We start from the raw sequence: 20,991 nt of genomic DNA on the forward strand, positions 1-20,991 counted from the left end.
CTTGCAGAAAAAGGTGGTACCTGTATATACAGTATATTGATAAAATAGATGGATGCTGTACTTACATTCCTGATAATACTGGCCCCAACAGTAAGGTCACTCTGGCCATTCTGTGTAACTGAAAAAGAATTCTGGCATTGACAACCCTTGGGATCAGTATTTTGGATGGTTTAATAGTTGGAAACAAGCCCTAGTGCAGCTAGGAATTATCATTGTTAGTATATTTGTTATAGGTGTCGTAATACTTTGTGTAGTTCCGATCATGGGAGTAATGGGTAACAATAAGGAGGAACACGTACTTGAGGCAAGCAAGGAATCCAAGAACATGTGTCGCTTCCTTTTATAATTTCTCAGCCAAGGAGACTGTATGTCCCTTGATGACACCATATGTATAATAAAAAAAAAAAAACCATGTATAAGTTATGATTTTTTAAGAGGGGATTTGAAGGAGTTAACTCCATTTTTCTTATGCAATCTTCTGTTCCCATCAGATAAGTCTGAGCCACACCTAACATTGTTTGAGGTATATGCAATATTTAGCAACTTATCTGGAGCTCAAGATCCAGCTTTGCGGAGAAATGTTTTTCTTTTCTTTAGTTATCTATATGATTTTAGCTAAATTGCACTTTTTGTATTAGCTCATAGAATGTTGCCATTTCAGCATGTTTCCTGATAAGAGAATCACTACTCCACCCTGCTTCTATCTATATAAACTGGATACAATATTAAAACTTTTGAGAATTGATTCACCCATAAACCTGTCTGCATGTCTCATTCTGTGGTGAATTCTCTCTCCCGGGTACCTGCTTACATATAATTAACTGGTCATCTGATGGTCGGATGGCTATCCATAGAAGGGTCAAGCTGACTACCAACAGTCCCAATAAAAATCCAAGTGAAGAATCCATATGAATCACCCATGAGGAAAATTGTATGGTAAACTGCTTACCAGACCCTTAAGGTCTTCAGAGCATATAGGTAAACCACAAAATAGCTGGTATCACGGGAGAAGGATCACATAGATTCCACAGGAACAAATCTCTCATATTATTGGCACCAAATCCAATCATGATCCATAAGGAAAGCCTCATATGAACATAGCCCACGTATGGATAATGGAGGAAAAAGAAAGGAAGGGGCACATAGCGTAATACCGTTTATGACTAAAATGCTAATTTATTAAAAGTTATGCAGATAGGAAACTCGGACCGACAGTGGGGGCGTGGCTATGTCACGTCTGGAACCACCCGACTAGTTTCGTCATAGGTTCACTCTTTTATATCCACGGATATATTTACACTAGAGGACTTTTTGTTCATGTTTTTTGTTGCACTTGTTTATTATTATTCATATTTAGAGTGTTTTAATTATCATTCGGATCATTTCAATTTCTCATTATTATATTGATATAATGAATATTATATTATATGCACTTTTTCATGTATTAGCGCTACACAATTTCTGTTACATACTATGTGGACTTTTTTTCTATGGGTCTGTGTTAGCAGCTTTTTTCACATCATTTTTTATATTCACTATTTGTTTTAGCACAGAAATATCTCTTGATTTATATAGTAGCAAACACTGCTCTAGCAGAGAGCTGGGAGGTGCACCAAGTTTAAATAGGGTGGGCAATGGGGGGCCACTATGACTGGCTGCAGTCTGACCGGGGAGAAGGGAGCTACTCTGAATGGCTGTGTCCTGAAATGTAGAGAAGAACCCAGATTGTGCATGGCAATGATCCATAGAAGCAGAGGTGGCACTGGATTGTGAAAGGGAAGTAGCGCTGACAGCAGATCCTTTTATATATACAAATAAAATGAAATATTTCTGGTTATCAGCATCCTTCGTCACAACGGTATGTACATACAGAGTCTGCTTTCCTTCTAAATAGTTTATTCTGCCTTCCCCTAGGTATGTATAGAATGTTATGGACTTAGGCAGGATAATATTGTCACATTTCTGCCATTCCATTGGATATCATTGTAAATATCACCATAGACAAGCAAGACTCAGGGTAAAAAAGATGTGTGGAAAAAAATGCACTTAATACTTGCAAATGGTAGACATTTTATCTTTTTGGTGTTCCTAATCTGACCATGCAGTAAAATGCCATGCTTATTAGGCCTGGGTCCCATGCCTGTTGAAATTTCAATACATTTGAAGGTCAGAAGTATACTGAATGCACGTTAGAGGTCCATGCATACTAGCGTTTTTTCTTTTTGTCAAGCTAAAAAAGGCTGGAAAAAATGCTGGATAAAAACGCTGGTGATAGCTTTTTGTAGTAGCGTTTAGGAGCGTTAGCAGTTGACCTCTGGAAGATTTATCCCCTTTCCTGACCAGCCCATTTTTTGCAATATGGCACTGCGTTACTTTAACGGACAATTGCGCGGTCATGCAATGCTGTACCCAAATAAAATGTATGCATGTCCTTTTTTTACTACAAATAGAGCTTTGTTTTGGTGGCATTTGATCACCACTGCCATTTTCATTTTTTGCGCTATATACAAAAAAAACACCGACAATTTTGAAAAAAAAAAAATCAACAATATTTTTTACTTTCTGCTATAAAACATATCCAATAAAAAATGTAAAAAAAAAACAAATTTCTTAATCAACTTAAGTCAATATGCTTTCTGCTACATATTTTGTGTAACAAAAAAATCCCAATAAGCGTGTATTGATTGGTTTACGCAAAAGTTATAGCATCTACAAACTATGGGATATTTTTTATATTTATTTTTTTGTTTTATTTACTAGTAATGGTGGAGATCAGCGACTTATAGCGGGACTCCCATTTTGCCGGGAACAGTCGGACACTAACTGACACTTTTTGGGGACCAGTGACACGAATTCGCCCACTACCACTAGTGTAAATGAGCCCTATGCCTAACTCAGTGCTCCTCATTTCCCCACAAGTATCTTGGTATTTTATTTATTTATGCAGCTTTATATTTTTTACACTCACATCAGTCTCTGCTCTCAATGAGCTTACAATCTAAGGTTCCTATCTCACATATATACACATACTAAGGCCAGTTTGGACAAGGGCCATTTAACCTACCAGCATGTCTTTGGAGCAACCTGGAGCACCCGGAGGAAGCCCTCGCAAGCACAGGAAGAACATGCAAACTGTATGCAGATAGTGTCTTGTTAGAACTGGGGAACATAATTCTTACCTCTCTGGCTTGTCTTGTGACTTAAAGGGTCCCCTACCTCTTCAGATCTTCTCCTAATGGTGGGTGATCTGCAGTGGCGCCCACCTTATTCTCTGCATTATCGTGAATGAATACAGGGGGTTGTGGTGATTGCTCCTCAGGAGTGGGTTCATGACACCTTGCACTCAAAGAATGTCCTCAGTCTTCTGGCTTGAATGATGCAGGATGTCATTCAATCTGGAAGACTGAGAACATCTAGTGGTACAGTAGTAGCAATTTGGACAGGAGCAAATTACCCTACCAGCTTGTCTTTGGAGTGTGGGAGGAAACCAGAGTGCCCAAAGGAAACCCATGTAAACACAGGGGGAGTATGCAAACTCCATGTGGATAGTATCCTGTCAGATCAAGGGACCATAATACTTACCTCTTTGCCTGGTCTTGTGACTTACAGGATTCTCTGCCTCTTTAAATCTTCTCCTGTTGGTGGGCGATCCGCTGTGGTGCTCACCTTGTTTTCTGCATTAATATAAATGAATGGTGGCTAAGATGGCGGCGTGAGCGGACATCTTCTCCGGAGCTCTGCTGCTATACCGGCTCATTTATCCGTCTTTGAGTGTCTGATCCTTCCTTGCTCTGGCGCGTTTTACTGCGGATGCCGACCAGATCTTCAGGTAGGGCAAAGGGCGAGCGTGCAGCAGCGTGCAGCCCTCGCAGCGTGCGAACATGGCATCCCAAACGGAGGGGGGGGGGGACCATGCCCACGCAGTCCCCTGGTATCCCGGAGGTGATGGCGGCGATCACAGCCTGTCAGGCGGCTCTCACCAGTAAAATCGAGGCTGTGCAGCTGGACGTTAGTCTCATCCGACAGGACCTGGACAAAATCAGAACGCGCCTGGCTTCAGTGGAGGTGCGGGTGGAGCAGGTGGAGGACACAGTGACGGCCATTCATACCCTGCAGATCAAGGTGAGGACCCTGGAGTATAGAGCCGAGGATGCAGAAAACCGGTGCAGACGGAACAATATTCGCATCATTGGTCTGGCGGAGGGAGAGGAGGGTAAGGATGCTACTGCCTTTGTGGAGGAACTTTTTTGCGGCCTACTTCCTGCGGCCCGCCTATCCCCCCCTTTTACTGTGGAGCGGGCACATAGAGTCCCCCCTCAGCCAGGCCCACCAGGGACTCCCCCACGTACCTTAATCCTGCGTTTACTGAACTTTCATGACAGCAAGGGCCTTGGGTGAGCTTTATTATCAGAATAACCGCCTGATGCTCTTCCTGGACTATTCCATAGAAACGCAAAAGCTACGTAAGTCCTATGATTCCGTCAAGGCCTCCCTACGCTCCCGGGGGATTAAATATAGTGTGCTTTTCCCTGCTAAACTGAGGGTGGTGGATGGTGAATCTGTACGTTTCTTCAACTCCCCTAAAGATGCTGCTGCTTGGATGGAGACCCTTCCCCCTCAGGACAGAGGCTGATGGACACTCCGTGTGCTTTGGATATATTTCTTTGCTCACCTCTTCTCCATGTCGCCAGAGCGGCGGTGGCTTCCTGCCTTATTCTGTTGTCATGGGATGCTGTTTGTTCCTGTTGTCCTGGATCTAGTCCCGTGCCACATTTGGAATAAATTAATGCAGGGTGTTGCGGCTAATGCCGCCTCAGCGGTAGACCCATGACGCCTGCACTCACAGAATGTCCTCGGTCTTCGGGGGTTGAATCATGCTGGGTGTCATTCAATTTGGAAGACTGTGGACATCTAGTGGAAAAAGCAGTTACTGCAGAGAACAGCACTGGAAAGGATTGCACTGTAATAAGAACTGACAGTTTTTTTTTTTAACCACTTGCCGACGGACTTATAGGTACGTCGGTTCGTGGGATCGCTCCTGGGGGCGCACGGGCCCCCATTAGGCAGCGGGGAAGCCGATCCACGAGGCCGGTGGCCGCGATTGCATCCAGGCTTCAGCAAACGCTCCCCGTAGAGAGAGAAGATGCTCTGCTGTTGTAAACACAGCAGACCATTGTTCTCTCTGGAATGAAAACAGAGTGCCTGTGATCCTCCTATTTAGGATCACAGGTCTCTGTGTTGATTCCACAAGCCTATCCCCCTCACAGTTAGCAAACACCCCATAGGCTCACACTTAACCCTTTGATCGCTCCTGGGTTAACCCCTTCCCTGCCAGTGTCATTCTTACAGTAACAGTGCATATTTTTAGCACTGATTACTGTAGAATGTCACTGGTTACCCCCCAAAAGTGTCCAAAAATGTCAGTTAGGGGTTCGATCTGTCCGCCGCAATGTCGCAGTCCCACTAAAAATCGCAGATCGCGCCATTACTAGTAAAATAAATAAATAAATAAAAATGACATAAATCTTTCCCCTTGTTTGTAGACGCTGTAACCTTTGTGCAAACCAATCAAAATACGCTTATTGGGATTTTTTTTACCAGAAATATGTAGCAGAATACAAATTGGCCTAAAATGATGAAAAAATTTGATTTTTAAATTTTTTTTTTTGGGAACGTTATATAGCAGAAAGATAAAAATGATGGGTATTTTCCAGAATTTTCGCTCTTTCTTTGTTTATAGCGCACAAATAAAAATCGCAGAGGTGATCAAATACCACTAAAGAAAGCGCTATTTGTGGGAAAAAAATGATATCAATTTTATTTTGGTACAGCGTTACACGACCGCACAATTGTCCTTTAAAATAACGCAGTGCCGAATCACAGAAATTGGCCTGGTCATTAAGGGGGTAAAACCTTCCGTTCCAGAAGTGGTTAAACACCATTTGTGGCTCCATATTTTGGGTTGTATAACACAAACTCACAAAATTAAATGAGTCGGTCACTATAGTTACATTGCAATATTGCACTTCTGTGAATATTTGGCAATATGCCCCAATGTTCATATCTTAGCTTGTCTTCCTAATCGTATCTATAGCAACTCTACCAGCTATGTACAGAGAGGTGCAGAAAAAGGGTCAAAAGTTCAAATGAGAATGTAACAAAGAAAATAAGTCAATTATCCTTTGCCGCAGCACAATTGCGCTGCCCGAGTATATACGGATTAGCAGACGATCATTTTTGTTACCTAGGAGACTCCTAAATCAATCATACAAGCTCCGAAAATATGATGTGGGATAGAAGAGCTTCAAAGCCTTGCCAGAGAAAGTTTTGTTTCGTTTTAGAATGAAAAGCTGCAATCTAGAAACATTTAGTCATCATTCCTGCTATGCAGAATGTTACATAATGATATTGTTACATAGTCAGGTCATGAAAGGCATTGAGTTAAAGAAAAAAGGTAACAATATCAACTTGTGGCTAATCCAGAGCAGGGGTTCGCCACCCCATTGGGAATCGGGGCTGGTAAATTCTTCCAAAACCTTCCATGCCCCAACAGTAAGGGGGTTAGTGTACTCTGCAGAAGATGGAGTTTCAACAGGAATCTGGGTCTCTTCAGGAGGCTGGAGGCTTTGCAGGGGCACTGTGGGAGACTGAAGGGGCTAGAAGGCACCTTGGGTGGTTGGTAAGTTCTGTGGGACACTGTTAGGGGTTGGGAGCACTTTGAGGGGCCTTGAGGTCCTACAGCAGGCTCGAGGAGCACTGTTGGAGGATGGGGGTACGGTGGGGGTTGAGAGCTCTCAGGGGGCCTGTGGGCACTATAGGGGGGGGGGATTGTGGGGCACTGTGGGGAGTGAGCACTCTCAGGAGTCCAGGGGAAACTGTAGGGAGTTGCAGGGCACTGGAAGCAAATATGGGGGCACTGTGGGGAGCTGCAGTGCACTTTAGGCAATTATGGGGGCGCTATGGGAGCTGGGAGGCACTATGGTAGATTGATTCTGCAGCTGGCTCAAGGCCTGGAAGTAGGGAGGTCATGTCCCAGCAGGTAGCATGCCATGACCTTCAGGTCTGGTATGGATTTAAAGGGGAACTCCTAAAATCCATACCAGACCCTTATCCAAGCATGCAGCCTGGCAGGTCAGGAAAGGGAAAATGAGTGAGCGCCCCCCCCCTCCTGAACCATACCAGGCCACATGCCTTCAACATGGGTGAGGTGGGTGCTTTAGGTAGGGCAGGGGGGCTCTGCCCCCCTCCGCAAAGCACCTTGTGCCCATGTTGATGGGGACAAGGGCCTCTTCCCAAAAACCCTGGGCTGTGGTTGTCGGGTGGGGGGGGGGGCCCCAGATCCCACCCCCCCATGTGAATGGGTATCGGGTACATCATACCTGTACCCATTCACCAAAAAAGTAAAAACCACAGAACACACAAGTCCTTTTATTAAAAAGAAAAAAAATAGTGTCCCTCGATGTAAATCCATCGTCAATCACGACACCAGCCGGATCTGAAAAATGTAAAAAACGCTTTACCCACCGTATGCCCGTCACGTGACGTCAGAAAGGGCAGTGCCACTGGGTGAAGTAGCCGGGTGGCCCCGCTCCTTGCCTAGCGAAGCGTCTTTTCTATTTTTCGAGTCCGGGGGGGGGGGGGGTCGTGAATGACAATGAATTTAGATTAAGGGACACAACTTTTTCTTTTTTTCTTTTTAATAAAGGACTTGTCAAAAACAGTTTCCTGTTTATTTTACTTCTTTACACTTTTTTGGTGAATGAGTAGGGGTACAATGTACCCAATACCCATTCACATAGGCAGGGGGCCAGGATCTGGGGGCCACCAGTTTCTAAAAAGCCCAGCACCTGCAGATGCCCACAACCACAGCCCAGGGTTGTCGGGAAGAGGCCCTTGTCCCCATCAACATGGGGACAGGGTGTTTTGGGAAGCAACCCAAATCACCCTCCCCATGTTGAGTGCAAGAGGCCTGGTATGGTTCAGGAGGGGGGAGGGGGTCTGGCTCCCCCCCTTTCCTGGCCTGCCGGCAGCATGCTCGGATAAGGGTCTGGTATGGACTCTAGGGGGGGGGACCCCACGCCGTTTTTTTTTACTTTTTGTCGTGGAGTTCCCCTTAAAATCCATACCAGACCCAAAGGGCCTGGTATAGATTTTGGGGGGGGACCCCACGCCGTTTGTTTTTAAAGTTTGGTCATAGGGTTTCCCTTAACCAAATAAATACAGGGCACTTTCACCTCCCTCCTGCCCAGACCAATTTTCAGCTTTCAGTGCTAATTAGCATCTATGGGAAATATTGATCAGCTTGACATGGCACTGCTCTCTGTCTTTACCGGCTTCAATACAGGGCACTTTTATTTTGGGCCAAAATTTCTACTGCTACATATCTTTGGTAAAAATAACTCAAATTAGAAGATATTCCTTAGGCTGGCCATACACTATACGAAAAGTCTGCCAAAATTCGGTCATTTGGACAAGTTCGTTCTTTTTTCGGCCAGCTAATGAGCACAAAACGGTACTGACATATTTGAGCCGAAAAAAGTTCAGAACTTTTCTGCCGAACGAACGATAAGTTGAAATGTTAATGTGTTTCTCGTCTAAACTGTTTGCACTAGGTATATGTGAAAAAAGGAACAAAATACTAATTACATTATGCCCATTTAACGATTTATCGGTCATTACATGATGGCACGATCGTTTGCTCTCACGGCCAAATGTTCCTTTTTCGAAAATTAGTTTGAATGATTTTTCCTATAGTGTATGGCCAGCATTAGTCTGTGTGAAAGTTATAGAGTCTACAAGCTATGGTGCCAATCATTGAAAATTTATCACACCTGATTTACTGATGGCCTATTTAATTACTTGAGGCCCTGAAATGTCAGAACAGTACAAATACCCCCCAAATTACCCCTTTTTGGAGAGTAGACAGTCCAAAGATATTTATTAAGAGGCATGGTGAGTTTTTTGAAATTGTAATTTTTTCCCCACAATTCATGTGAAAATTAAGAAATTATTTTTCTTTTTTTTTTTCGTCTCTTTTTTTTACACACAATTGTCATATTAACAAGTTATTTTCTCACACTTACATACTTACAATTACACCCCAAAATACATTGTGGTTCTCCTCCTGAGTATGACGATACCACATGTGTGGGACTTTTACACAGCCTGGCCACATACAGAGGTCTAACATGCAGGGAGCACCGTCAGGCGTTCTAGGAGCATAAATTACACATATAATTTCCTAACGACCTATCTCATTTTTGAATGCCCTGGATCAACAGGACATTTGAATTACCCACAAAATGGCCCCATTTTGGAAAATAAACACCCCAACACATAATCTATGAGGCATTTATGAGTCTTTTGAACAGTCTGACCATATACAGAGGCCCAAAATCCACGTAGCACCTTCAGGCACTCTAGGAGCATAAATCACACATATTTCATTACAACCTATCACACTTTTGAAGGCCCTGGAGCACCAGGACAATGTAAACGCCCACAAAATGACCCCATTTTGGAAAGCAAAAACCCCAATGTATATTCTTTGAGGCATGGGCTGCAGATAGGTACTCAGGTACTCTAATGGGCTGCAGATAGGTACTTGGGTACTCCGATGGGCTGGAGACAGGTACTCTGAGGGGCTGCAGATAGGTACTTGGGTATTCTGGGCTGGGGACAGGTACTCGGCTACTCTGATGGTCTGCAGATAGGTACTCGGGAACTCTGGGCTGGAGACAGTTGCTTAGGTACTCTGATGGTCTGCATATAGGTACTCGGGTACTCTTAATGGGCTGCAGTAATGTACTCGGATACTCTGATGGGGTGCAGATAGGTGCAGATAGGTACTCGGGTACACTGATGGGCTGCAGATAGGGTAATCTGGGCTGGAGACAGGTACTCCGGTACTCTGATGGGCTGGAGACAGCTACTAGGGTACTGTGGACTGGAGACAAGTACTCAGGTACTCTGAGGGGTGGTGGAAGGTACTCGGGTACTCTGAGTTGTGGTGGCAGGTACTCTGATATTCTGAGGGTTTGTGACAGATACTAGGGTATTCTGAGGGGTGGTGACAGGTACTCTGATTTTATTTTGCACTGTAATCGGTAACTTTCTGTTACCGCAATATTCTCCTCACACACTGTCTTGGAAAATTTGTTTGTACTTTGCGCACCAAGCTGCTGTGTGCTAAGTGGTACACGTTTGGTATTTAAAATGCGCCAAGCACAAACGATCCCGTCGTGCTTAAAAGCATGTTGTATTCAGTTCTTTCTGGGACAAAGTATTTCTTTAGCGCCAGAGAGAGTCAGACAAAGATGTTGGTTCCAACTGGAGTTTGTGTGGGTCCTAAGATCACCAACTCCTTCATTTATTAAAGGTAAAAGTGGGAGACGGCTTTACAACAGCACCCAATCAGCCCAGAAAGTGCATTTACACATGAGAGGCTAATGGGAACAAAAGGGATTTTACAAGGGCAGTGGAGTCAACACAACCAATCACAGACATGTATACTTTCAAAAGTACAATTGAAAAGGGGAGTTTATGCTTGTGGACAGACCTGGCCGTGTGCAGAGGTCCCCAGCTGTCATTATTGTTAAAAATGGCTACCAAACACTATCGTGGATTCTCACGGACTCGGTCACGTCAATTCACAAGCATGCATTCCCGTCATAATCTGTTAGAGTGAATCCTATATAATAATATAGTTCATACAAACCATATTTGATAGTAATTATGCTACTGTTCCAGGAAGTGAGACTATACCTGCAAAGGAAATAGTAGTAGTATTTCTGATCATGCGGATCAAGCATTACAAAAAGTTACCAGCCATTGTTCTAGCTAAAGGGCAGATATTTATCAAAACGATAATAATTCCACATCACAAACATATACCTGCCAGCGAAGACCGGTACCCCAGTCTGACCGATTTACATCTGTGGGGCAGAAATTGCATCTCATTGCCATAGATCTGGACCAGCGTTCTCTCGGGCTAGCTGCTCAGAGCTCCCGTCGTTCGGGAGATCAAGCGAGTGATACGCAGTCTCCATTTAAAGGAAGGTTTACACAACTAACAGTCTTTCCTCAGTGCTGGTTGAAGCCATATTCCTTGTGCATAGTGAATACCGGTAAACTGACACTGGGAGACACGATGGCAACTTCACTAAAAACATATCCTGAGATTTGTTCACACAAATAATAACATTTTCACAACAGAACCCGGGTTTGTTGATATTTGTGACCTGCTATGATTGGACACAGCCGGTCACGTGGTAAAGAGCCAATTTAATTTCATTGGCTCTTTACCCTGATCAGGAATGGGCTGTGTCAGAGTGACACGCCTCATCCCCAATCACCATGCTTTGCACCCCCGGGGGCACGAACAAGCAACAGGATCAAGCACAGCACATGTGACCGACTGTGATTGGACAAAGCCAGTCACGTGGTAAAGAGCCATTTTCATTGGCTCTTTAACCTGACTGGGGATGGGCTGTGTCCTAAGGGACACGCCTAATTTCCCATCGCCGCACTGCACGCCAAGAATGGGCAGACCTCATAAGACGTCCGCCCAGAGGGAGGGAATGTTCCTGCCGGCATCATTTTTCAATGCACCGGTAGGGAAAGGGTGGACATTGGCGTCTATGGGAAATATTGGTCAGCTTGACATGGCACTGCTCCCAGTCTTTAACATTGGCGTCAATGGAAAATATTGGTCAGCTTGGCATGGCATTGCTCACGAACCATAAGTGACAGGGACACAAAACTTGGGGATCACTGAGAGGGGACCCAGGACTACAACATATCCACACAATTTAAAAGTGCAGTATGCCTGTACACTACACTGACTGCACTAAACTGACTGAACTCACTAGCCACTAACTACCTGCCTAATCTCTATTGTCACACACTATACACGGCTGCTATGTAAGCAGCAACCTTATATAGTGTGGGGCGTGGACTTAGCTCCTGAACCATGATTGGCCAAAGGCACTCTACCTTTGGCCAATCATGGCTCTGACACTACATTGTGCTGTGATTGGCCTAAGCATACAGGTCAGGTGCATGCTTTGGCCAATCATCAGCAATTAATGCACTGCAAGAGCGCAGTGCATTATGGGGTGCTCATCGGCAGGCTAACTTCCCGGTAAGCACCTCATTTGTTCGTGTGTTCAGCGAACACACGAACAGCTGATGTTCGAGCCAAACTTACATTCGACTCAAACAAAGAGCCAATCTCAAGTCTTGAGGAGCAGAATGCAACCTGGCTGGTCCATACCCCAATAGGAAAGTTTTCAGGAAGAATAGCATGCCCTTGCGCTTTCCCCTACTCCCCAGAACCTTACCCTGTTCTTACACTGCCACTCGCAATATGCGTGCCAAACCCGGGATCCAGGGTCTTAAGTAGACTCTGCCTGACCCAAGATGGCCATCAAAGTCACATGGGGTGGCATCATCCAATCGGAATTAGGCTTCTCTTGACTTCTTCCTCCACCTGCATTACTGCTACGGATGAACACCACCTGCAGTGGAGAAAATAGACTGCAGCCTACACACTGCTCTAGAGGAAGGCATATAAAGTATGGTCCCAATTGCTCAAATAGTGGCCGTACACGTATCAATATTCTATACAGCATCTATCCCTTTAGCAGAAAATCAAAAACGAATCAATCTAGCAATTCACCATATGGTGGCCATACAAGCTTCCATAAGAGGTATAGCTTAGTTTTTCTATGTCAGAGCCTCCAGCAAGGAAGCAGTGAGCAGAACAATAGTTATAACATCAGATCTTACTCTAAATCTCATGAGACTGGGAGTCGCTACAGATATACAGCAATGAGATTCCAGGGACAGAAGTGCCTAGGCACACTCATATACCAGAAGGTGCACTGCTATTTTTCAGGAAAAATTCTACACAAAAAATACATTTTAGGGTACTTAATCACAATTAACATATTTAAATGTTCCTATATCATAGCAAATATTAACATTTTTAGAGTTTAGTTCTACTTTAAATCTAAGAAAATCAATTTGGTATTCATGCAGCTGTTTTCTTTGTTTGACAGTTAATAGAAAATTGGGTAGCAAGAGCTAATTATACATATCTCAATACATCTCCCCTCTATTGATAACCTTAGCTTGGTCCCTTAATGGCCAACTTACTTCTTAAGGACTGCAATTTCATTTTCCACTACCGCCTCCTTTCCACGAAGAGCCTTCTTCGGGATACATTTTAGGGCTACCAGTCTCTCTGAATCCTTTTCTTGTGCAAGGACCACTTCAGAAAAAGCTCCCCTGAAAAAAAGATACAAAATTATTATTGAAAGTTACCAAATCAAAAATATAAGTACTGTACATCTCCAATTATCACCACCAATGGCATCTGTGAAGCTTAGCAGGGAGACTGACCACCACTATGGGGAAGGGGGCGGGGGGGAGAGAGCCAGGACTGTTGGCATGATCTTGTGCCTTATCTTGAAGTTGTTGCATAAATGTGTAGCGCTACCCCCCAAAGGAGCTGAGGAACCGCTGTGAATAACCAGACCTTCCCTAGACATAGTTCCTGGATACCTCCTCCCACTATTCACTGGACACTCTTCAGTGAGCTCTCCAGCCCACGTGAGGAATCCCGGAACTAGCTCCAAAGAGGGATCCTAAAAAATACTACCCCCCCCCCACCCCCCAGCTCTGCCACAGCTAGGCTTCAGTGAATGGCTGCTGGACTAGGATAGCTGCTGCAGGTGGGTGGTACCCCCCCCCCCACCCAAACTGGTGGATTCCCTCCAAAAGGAGAAGAAGGCACAATACTGCTCTAAATCTCAGACTATTTATCTGTCTCTCCAGGCACCTACTGAGCACACCTCTCCAGGGATTGGCTGGAGCACAATAAATATTCAAGCTGAGACTTGCTTTGCCCAACCTTCTATGTTCCAGAAGCCTCTGGAAGACAGGGGGAGCAATCAAACCTACAGTCTGTGAGATCCAGGGCGGCCAAAAGCAATTAGCAACTGCTCCACTGACAACAGAATAGCCAAAAAGCTACATTTGTCTATCTTTCTAGCAACTTAACTAGGATGGTGCTACATGTGCAAAAAAGCTGCCAAGTGCAGCTTCTAATACCAGTTTGTCCCTCTGCCAGATCAGTCCTCCATCCTTATTATTGAGTGGGTTGGCATTTAAGCAGAAGACTGAAGGGCTATGCCTGAGTTTTTAGCCCTCTCCGTAATAATTAAGAGGGAGTGGACTGGTGATGAAGCCAGGGCCGGATTTATAAGGGGGGCAAAAGGAACAATTGCCCCAGGCCCCCTGACAAATGGGGCCCCCATACTATACATACTTACTTTTTTTGCCAGCAGTTTAGACATTAAGGGCTGTGTGTTGAGTTATTTGGAGGGGACAGCAAATTTACACTGTTATACAAGCTGTACACTCACTACTTTACATTGTAGCAAAGTGTCATTTATTCGGTGTTGTCACATGAAAAGATATAATAAAATATTTACAAAAATGTGAGGGGTGTACTCACTTTTGTGAGATACTGTTTGTGTGTGTGTGTGTGTGTGTGTGTGTGTGTGTGTATATATATATATATATATATACACATATACACATAGTATATTTAACATATTAACAAATAAATAATAAAATAATATAAGATGTGTAATAATAAATATTACTTTCTTTTATTAAATGTAAATTATGAAGTAATATTATGCTGCCCATCATCTGTAATATTATGGACTGGTATATTGTATCGTTTTTCAAAAATGTATTTTGGCAGCTCAACCAAACCACATATAGAGCACTATAACTGCGTGTGTGTGGGCATGTGAGACCTCAGAATGACGTTCTGTCATGCATTTTAAAAATGTGTGACTGTCATTGAGAATGTAAACCGACTAGGTGTATAAGGGTCCCCCAAATCTGAAGGGCCCTAGGCCCCCCAAAATTGAAATCTGACTCTCTGGATGAAGCGGACTCATACTTGGCTTAGCACCAGGAGCTGAACCTATTAGAAGTGCCGCAGGACCACGGGCCCAATCACTACTGCAAGCTACGGGAGTTTAGTCTTTATGGCATTAGAAAAGAAAGTCTTTCAGATATAAAGGTTCTGCTAACAGCTTAATTTTCAATGCACTGGTGCAGAGATAACAGCAGAGTTATAAAGAAGTCTAATTTCAGTTTTTATTAATGTGTTCTGTCCCACAGGTGACGATGTACATGTAGTACTTTGTCCTATCTTTCATTGTGCCATCAAAGACTAGCTGTGAGTTCAGACAGGGCATTCCTCCCTCCCTCTATAGCTATCAGACCACGCAGCTAGCAGGGAGATGGCTGCTTTGACAACCAACACTTTTCTCCATCTCCAAGAACTTGCCGAGACAAGCATCCCATGAGGAATGCAGGTGGAAGGAGGCTTATCACCTAAAATGTTCCAGGGAAGCAGGCAAGTGCTTGGAGATGTAAGAAAGAGCAGTTTATGAAAGCATCCGTCTCCTTGCTAGTTGCGTTGTCGGACGGCGGTGAAGGAAGAAGGGGTCCCCTTGCTAAGAACATACAGTAAGGCAGGGACTCTGACTTATGACCACGTACGACAATATTGGCTGAATACAGTACACTAGGAAGGGTGATGAATTTGGGCCCAAAGTTCCACTTCTGCAGAACATGGAAGAGAAAACACCATGACAGTCAAAGGCCTCATGCAGGTCCAATGACAATAACATTCCCATTCTGGTGCCTATACCATTTTATTTGGAACATAGCAGAGATATGAGGTCTATTGCCCAACTAATCTGGTCGCCTAGGGACGAAACCACTGCGGCAGGAACCCTTTTTGATTTTCAATATTTTTATTAAGTTTTCGTGAAAAAACAGAAGTTATAACAGTGCAAAATGTGCCAACAAGGCTCAGCCATACATGTAAGAAGTGGTATAACATCTTCAGAACATGAATTAGAAAAAAAAAAATATATATATATGTAACCCTGTGGAGTTACACAGGCTGTATTATCTGAAATGCCCAGTAGATGGCAGATGGACTCAGTATGCTGTTAATAAAACATTGAGCATTGATCACATGACTGGCGGCCTTTCCAGTCTCATGATTGTGGCATCATCGCAGGTCCTGTTAGGATTTCCGACACAGCTCGGAGGAAGGAGGTCCTGGAAGACTTCTAAAAGTTACCACATGCTCAGCCAGGGAGAGGACAGGCTACTAGCCGTGAAAGACTGCAGCACAGAGACAGAACCCTGCTGAGAGAACTTGCTTCACCCAAGACCACACCAGCTGAGAGAGGGACCCCTGGCAAAGACAAGCACTGAGTCCAGACGTCTGGTGAATTCCGTGAGAGGAGACTGCTGCGGACTGATCTGATTAATCGTGTTGTGAGGGTAAGCCAAGCCTCTCCCTGTATCACCACAGGGCACCTGTCTCCTCACTCATAGTAAAGACTCTGAGGTTCAGAGTGGACATTGCACATTTCAGGCTGCTTCAGTGACTCTGCGGAACAGGACTTTTAAGGGCCCCCAACTCTCCTATGTGCACCAACGGCCACTAGGGCGAAGATAAGGGGGTGGGTCGCAGGTGTGCTAGTGGGTGGGTGAGGAAAATTCACATTGCATTTGTTATCTACGTTACTCTATTGTATTTTCCTATGTATGTTGGTTCATTTGCTACTTACTATATAAAGTTAGTTCCAGTTAGGCTGTGTCAGTCTCATTTCACCAAGTATGTTCCCAGTGGGACCCCACATCTTTACCCCGGATGCCCCACTGGGTGGAGGCACTGCCGCAGACATGTACCCCAGCTCCCAGATAGCGGAGGCTCAGGACCCGCCTGTCAGGCATAGTGAGTTAACTAGGTTTAGGGACCCCAAAGACACTAGGGGGCGTCCCCAAAACCCTGTTACATATATATATATATATATATATATCTAAACAACAAAAAAATATTGATATTGACTTAAATCGAGCTATAAATAGAGCTTCCAATCCTCCACACTGAAGGTTCAATCCCCCCCGGCGCCCCTATGGGAACACAATGCGCCCCAGGAGGGAGGCGGACCCTAACCCCCAACCCCAATATCGCACACTTGACTTTGGGAGGCATTTGCCAACTGTCAGTGCACTGGAAGGGAAGAAAATATAAAGAAAAAAAGAGGGAGAAGAAAAGAAAAGGAGAAGGAAAAGGAAGAATGGAGGAATCCAGGTGCCACGGAAAAGCGGAAAAGGTAGCAGGGAAGAAGTGGGAAAAGGGAACAGTAGCGGCGGGAAGGGAGGGGTCGGCATCCAGGTCCATTTCCCCCAATCGGGGGACGCTTTCAATTCCCATGGTCCGAGGGGACAACGGCATTCCCCTCCTGAGGGAGGCCGGCCAAATATCTGAGCCAAGGGTCCCAGGTCTTGTCAAATAATCGCATCTTATCATTAAGTAACGCTACCATCCGTTCATTTATCATGATCCAGGTCAGCTTGGCTTTGCATGAACCCTTTTTAACTATCTGTTAGAGTGGCATTCTGACCACCACTGTAAAGGGGGTATTCTTCCCACTGGCCACCAGGGTGTAAGAGGGTTCTACATATTGAATATATTTTACATTTCGCCCATACATACAGAGGAGAGTGGTGGTGCTGGTTGGGTTGTAGGGTTTCAATTGATTTGGTGCCTTTAGGCAATACAGAGATGTTTATGTTAGATCTTTAATAAATGAGTTAAGGCTCCCAGAATACCAAGCTGTATCGTTACCACCTAATTATTTTGCGAATCACACCTCAAACGTTCTACAGCGCTGCTAAGCTACAGTACAGATGACACGCGTGGTCCCATTTACTCGATTTCCCCTCTAATTGTTTCATTGCTGCTTCTTGAAGTCTTCGGCCTCTACATGCTAGTGACTTTCTGCTCTGCCGAAGGGACATCCACCCACGCACTGTGCGCTCAGAGCCCACGCTCACCCCTTCTGCCGCTCGCTAACTAGCAGTCCTCCTAGTTAACGGGGGGGGGGGGGAAGGCTGGCATCAACTCCCACAGACGATGGCACTGTGTGGGTGGAGGAGGGCAGCGACAACGGAATCCAGCCAGGCTGACATGATGGCTGGCAAATAAGGCGGAGGAGGGGAGAGATTGGATTAATCAGCTGTGTGTCGGCGGAGCAGGCAGCGCTGTGATGTTACACACAATCTCCAGCTGATTCCCCTGATTACAGCAGCCTCGCGCTGCACGTTGCTTACTGTAAATGTCCTGGTGCTGCACCTAGGCACGCATGACTGGCCCTCCCTCCCCTTCCCTGACATGTCGTGGGCACAGGCACATAATTAAGACAGCGGGTGGAATGAAAAAAAAAATATATATATCCTTACAGCAGAAGTCAGATCCAGAAATATCGTATCCACATATCTCTTTTATTTTTTATAATTATTATTATTATTTTTTTTTTTTTACAGACAAATGCTTGAAAAATTAAAGACAGCTCAAAATTCTCACCACAAGAAAAATAAATCAGAACGTCAGTCGAAAATAAGAAGATAAAAATGAATAGCCCATTAAAGATGAAATGGAAAAAAAAAAAATGTTTTTTTATTTGGCTGCATTAATCCAGAAATTTTCCTCCACAATACTTTTATCTGCCACTAGATGTCCTCAGCCTGATAGCCAATATCATTCAACCCACTTTGTCTGAGCCCAAGTCACCCCTGGATTTGCCCCCAGTCCCGATGCAAATGTAATTGGCAACCGGGTAAAAATGCAGCAAGAAAATTATTTTATTAAAAATTCAGGCTTAAAAGCTCCAATATACAAGCACTGATGCGTTTCAGCTACTGAGGGCTTTAGCCATAGCTCCTGAGCCTGTGATTGGACAGTGAAAGGAAAAGAACCACAGGGATGAGTTTATCTCTGTCACGCTGCTCTCTCCTCCTATCAGCATGCTTAAGTGTCAGTACATGAATTCATTGGTTTCTTGTACTGCTTCTTCCTTTTACACTCCAGCCCTGCTGTACTGGGAGTACAAAAGGCAACGAGGACAGATCCAGGTACTTATACTGCTTATATTTAACCTTTATAGTTCTAAATGCCCAGGGGGTGGGAAGGATCAGCGATCATGTGATCACTGAGACTGGCTGGCACAGTGGTCACATGGTCAGGAGCTGGTCCCACCAGCTACCAATGGCTAGTCCAGACTGAGAGCTGCTTTTGACAGCTCGGTATCTGTGCTGGGAGTGCGCAGTGAGCGCGCTCGCAGCACAAAATCTTTGGTCACCCAGCAATGAATATGTGTGGCCTGCTGCCGCACAGACTGTATGTGTTACCATAGGTGTGTGCAGCCTATTGCATTGGGGTGTGCACCCTAAAGCTCAAACATACGTGTGTGTGTCTTCATATATATGACCCTCTCTCCTGTGCCAGATCACCTACCTAGTAAGTGATCTGGCACTTCCGGGTAGGGGGTCTGCGCTCTAGGCTTGCCGCTGGCGACCCGACTCTGCTGTGATTTTACACAGCAGATGACGATCAGCGGGTGCCAGCCAATAGATTACCGCCAGCACCCACTGATCGTCTGGAACACACATAGGACAGGGCTCTGCCTATGTAAACAAGGCACAGCCCTATTCTGTCAGTGGGGAAGTAATAGATTTTCTTTCCCCGCAAAGCAGGGAATGAAATTGATTACTTCCCCTAGTAAAAGCACAACATAAAGCACACATAAACACTGGCTAGGCACACATTTAACCCTTTGATCACCCTAGATGTTTAACCCCTTCCCAAACAGTCATTAGCACAGTGACAGTGCATATGTTTGGCACTGATCACTGTATTAGTGTCACTGGTTCCCACAAAGTGTCAAAAATGTCAGTTAGTGTCAGAAGGTCTGCTGCAATATCACAGTCCTGCTATAAGTCACAAAACGCCGCCATTACTAATAAAAAAAAGTTAATAAAAATAAATAAAAATATCCTATAGTTTTTAGACACTATAACTTTTGTGCAAACCAATCAATATACACTTATTGGGATTTTGTTTACCAGAAATATATAGCAGAATACATATTGGCCTAAATTTATGAAGAAATTTGATTTTTTAATCTTTATTGAATATGTTTCACAGCAGAAAGTAAAAAATATTGGATTTTTTTTTTGTTTGTTGAAAAAAAGGACATACATTTTATTTGGACACAGAGTCACACAACCATGCAATTGTCAGTTAACCGCTTCTGGACCGACCTGTCGCCTTTTTACTGCAGTGCGGCCCTCCTGCGCGAACCGACGTAGACCTACGTCGGCCGCACGCAGGCAGCTAGGGGGCGAGCGCGCGGCGCCGCCGCGCTCCCGCCCCCACTCAGCAGCGGGGAAGCCGATGCGCGGGGCAGGCGATCGCTCCCTACTGAGAGAGAAAACGGTCAGCTGTTGTAAACACAGCTGACTGTTCTTCTCCCTGGAATGATCAAAGAGCCCCTGTGATCCTTCTATATAGGATCACAGGTCTCTATGATCATTTCACAAGCCACGCCCCCCACAGTTAGAATCACTCCCCTAGGCTCACATTTAACCCCTTGATCACCCACAATGTTAACCCCTTCCCTGCCAGTGTCATTATTACAGTAACAGTGAATATTTTTAGCACTGAATACTGTACATATCACGTCACTGTACGTATCATGTCACTGGTACCCCCAAAAGTGTCAAAAATGTCAGTTAGGGGTCTGATCTGTCCGCCGCAATGTCGTAGTCCCGCTAAAAATCGCAGATCGCCGCCATTACTAGTAAAAAAATAAATAAAAAAAAAACAATAAAAATTACATAAAATCTTTCCCGTAGTTAGTAGACTCGATAACTTTTGCGCAAACCAATCAAAATACGCTTATTGCGATTTTTCTTTTTTACCAAAAATATGAAGCAGAAAACAAATTGGCCTAAAATGTTAAAAAATTTAGATTTTTTTAATTTTTAATTTTTTTTTGAAAATGTTAGATAGCAGAATGTGAAAAAATATTGTGGTTT

General features: G+C 44.4%; 1 protein-coding gene across 1 annotated transcript in view; it reads right to left on the reverse strand.

The window, feature by feature from the left end:
- Positions 1–20,991, reverse strand: part of PNCK (pregnancy up-regulated nonubiquitous CaM kinase) — a 161,716-nt gene that overhangs the window by 75,333 nt on the left and 65,392 nt on the right. The window contains exon 3 of the mRNA XM_082264521.1: positions 13,159–13,290. Coding sequence (XP_082120647.1) covers positions 13,159–13,290 — 132 coding nt within the window. The remainder of the gene's footprint in view (positions 1–13,158; positions 13,291–20,991) is intronic.

This window comes from Pelophylax lessonae (genome assembly GCF_965119305.1).
Source record: "Pelophylax lessonae genome assembly, chromosome: 7".
Classification (NCBI taxonomy): Eukaryota; Metazoa; Chordata; class Amphibia; order Anura; family Ranidae; genus Pelophylax; species Pelophylax lessonae.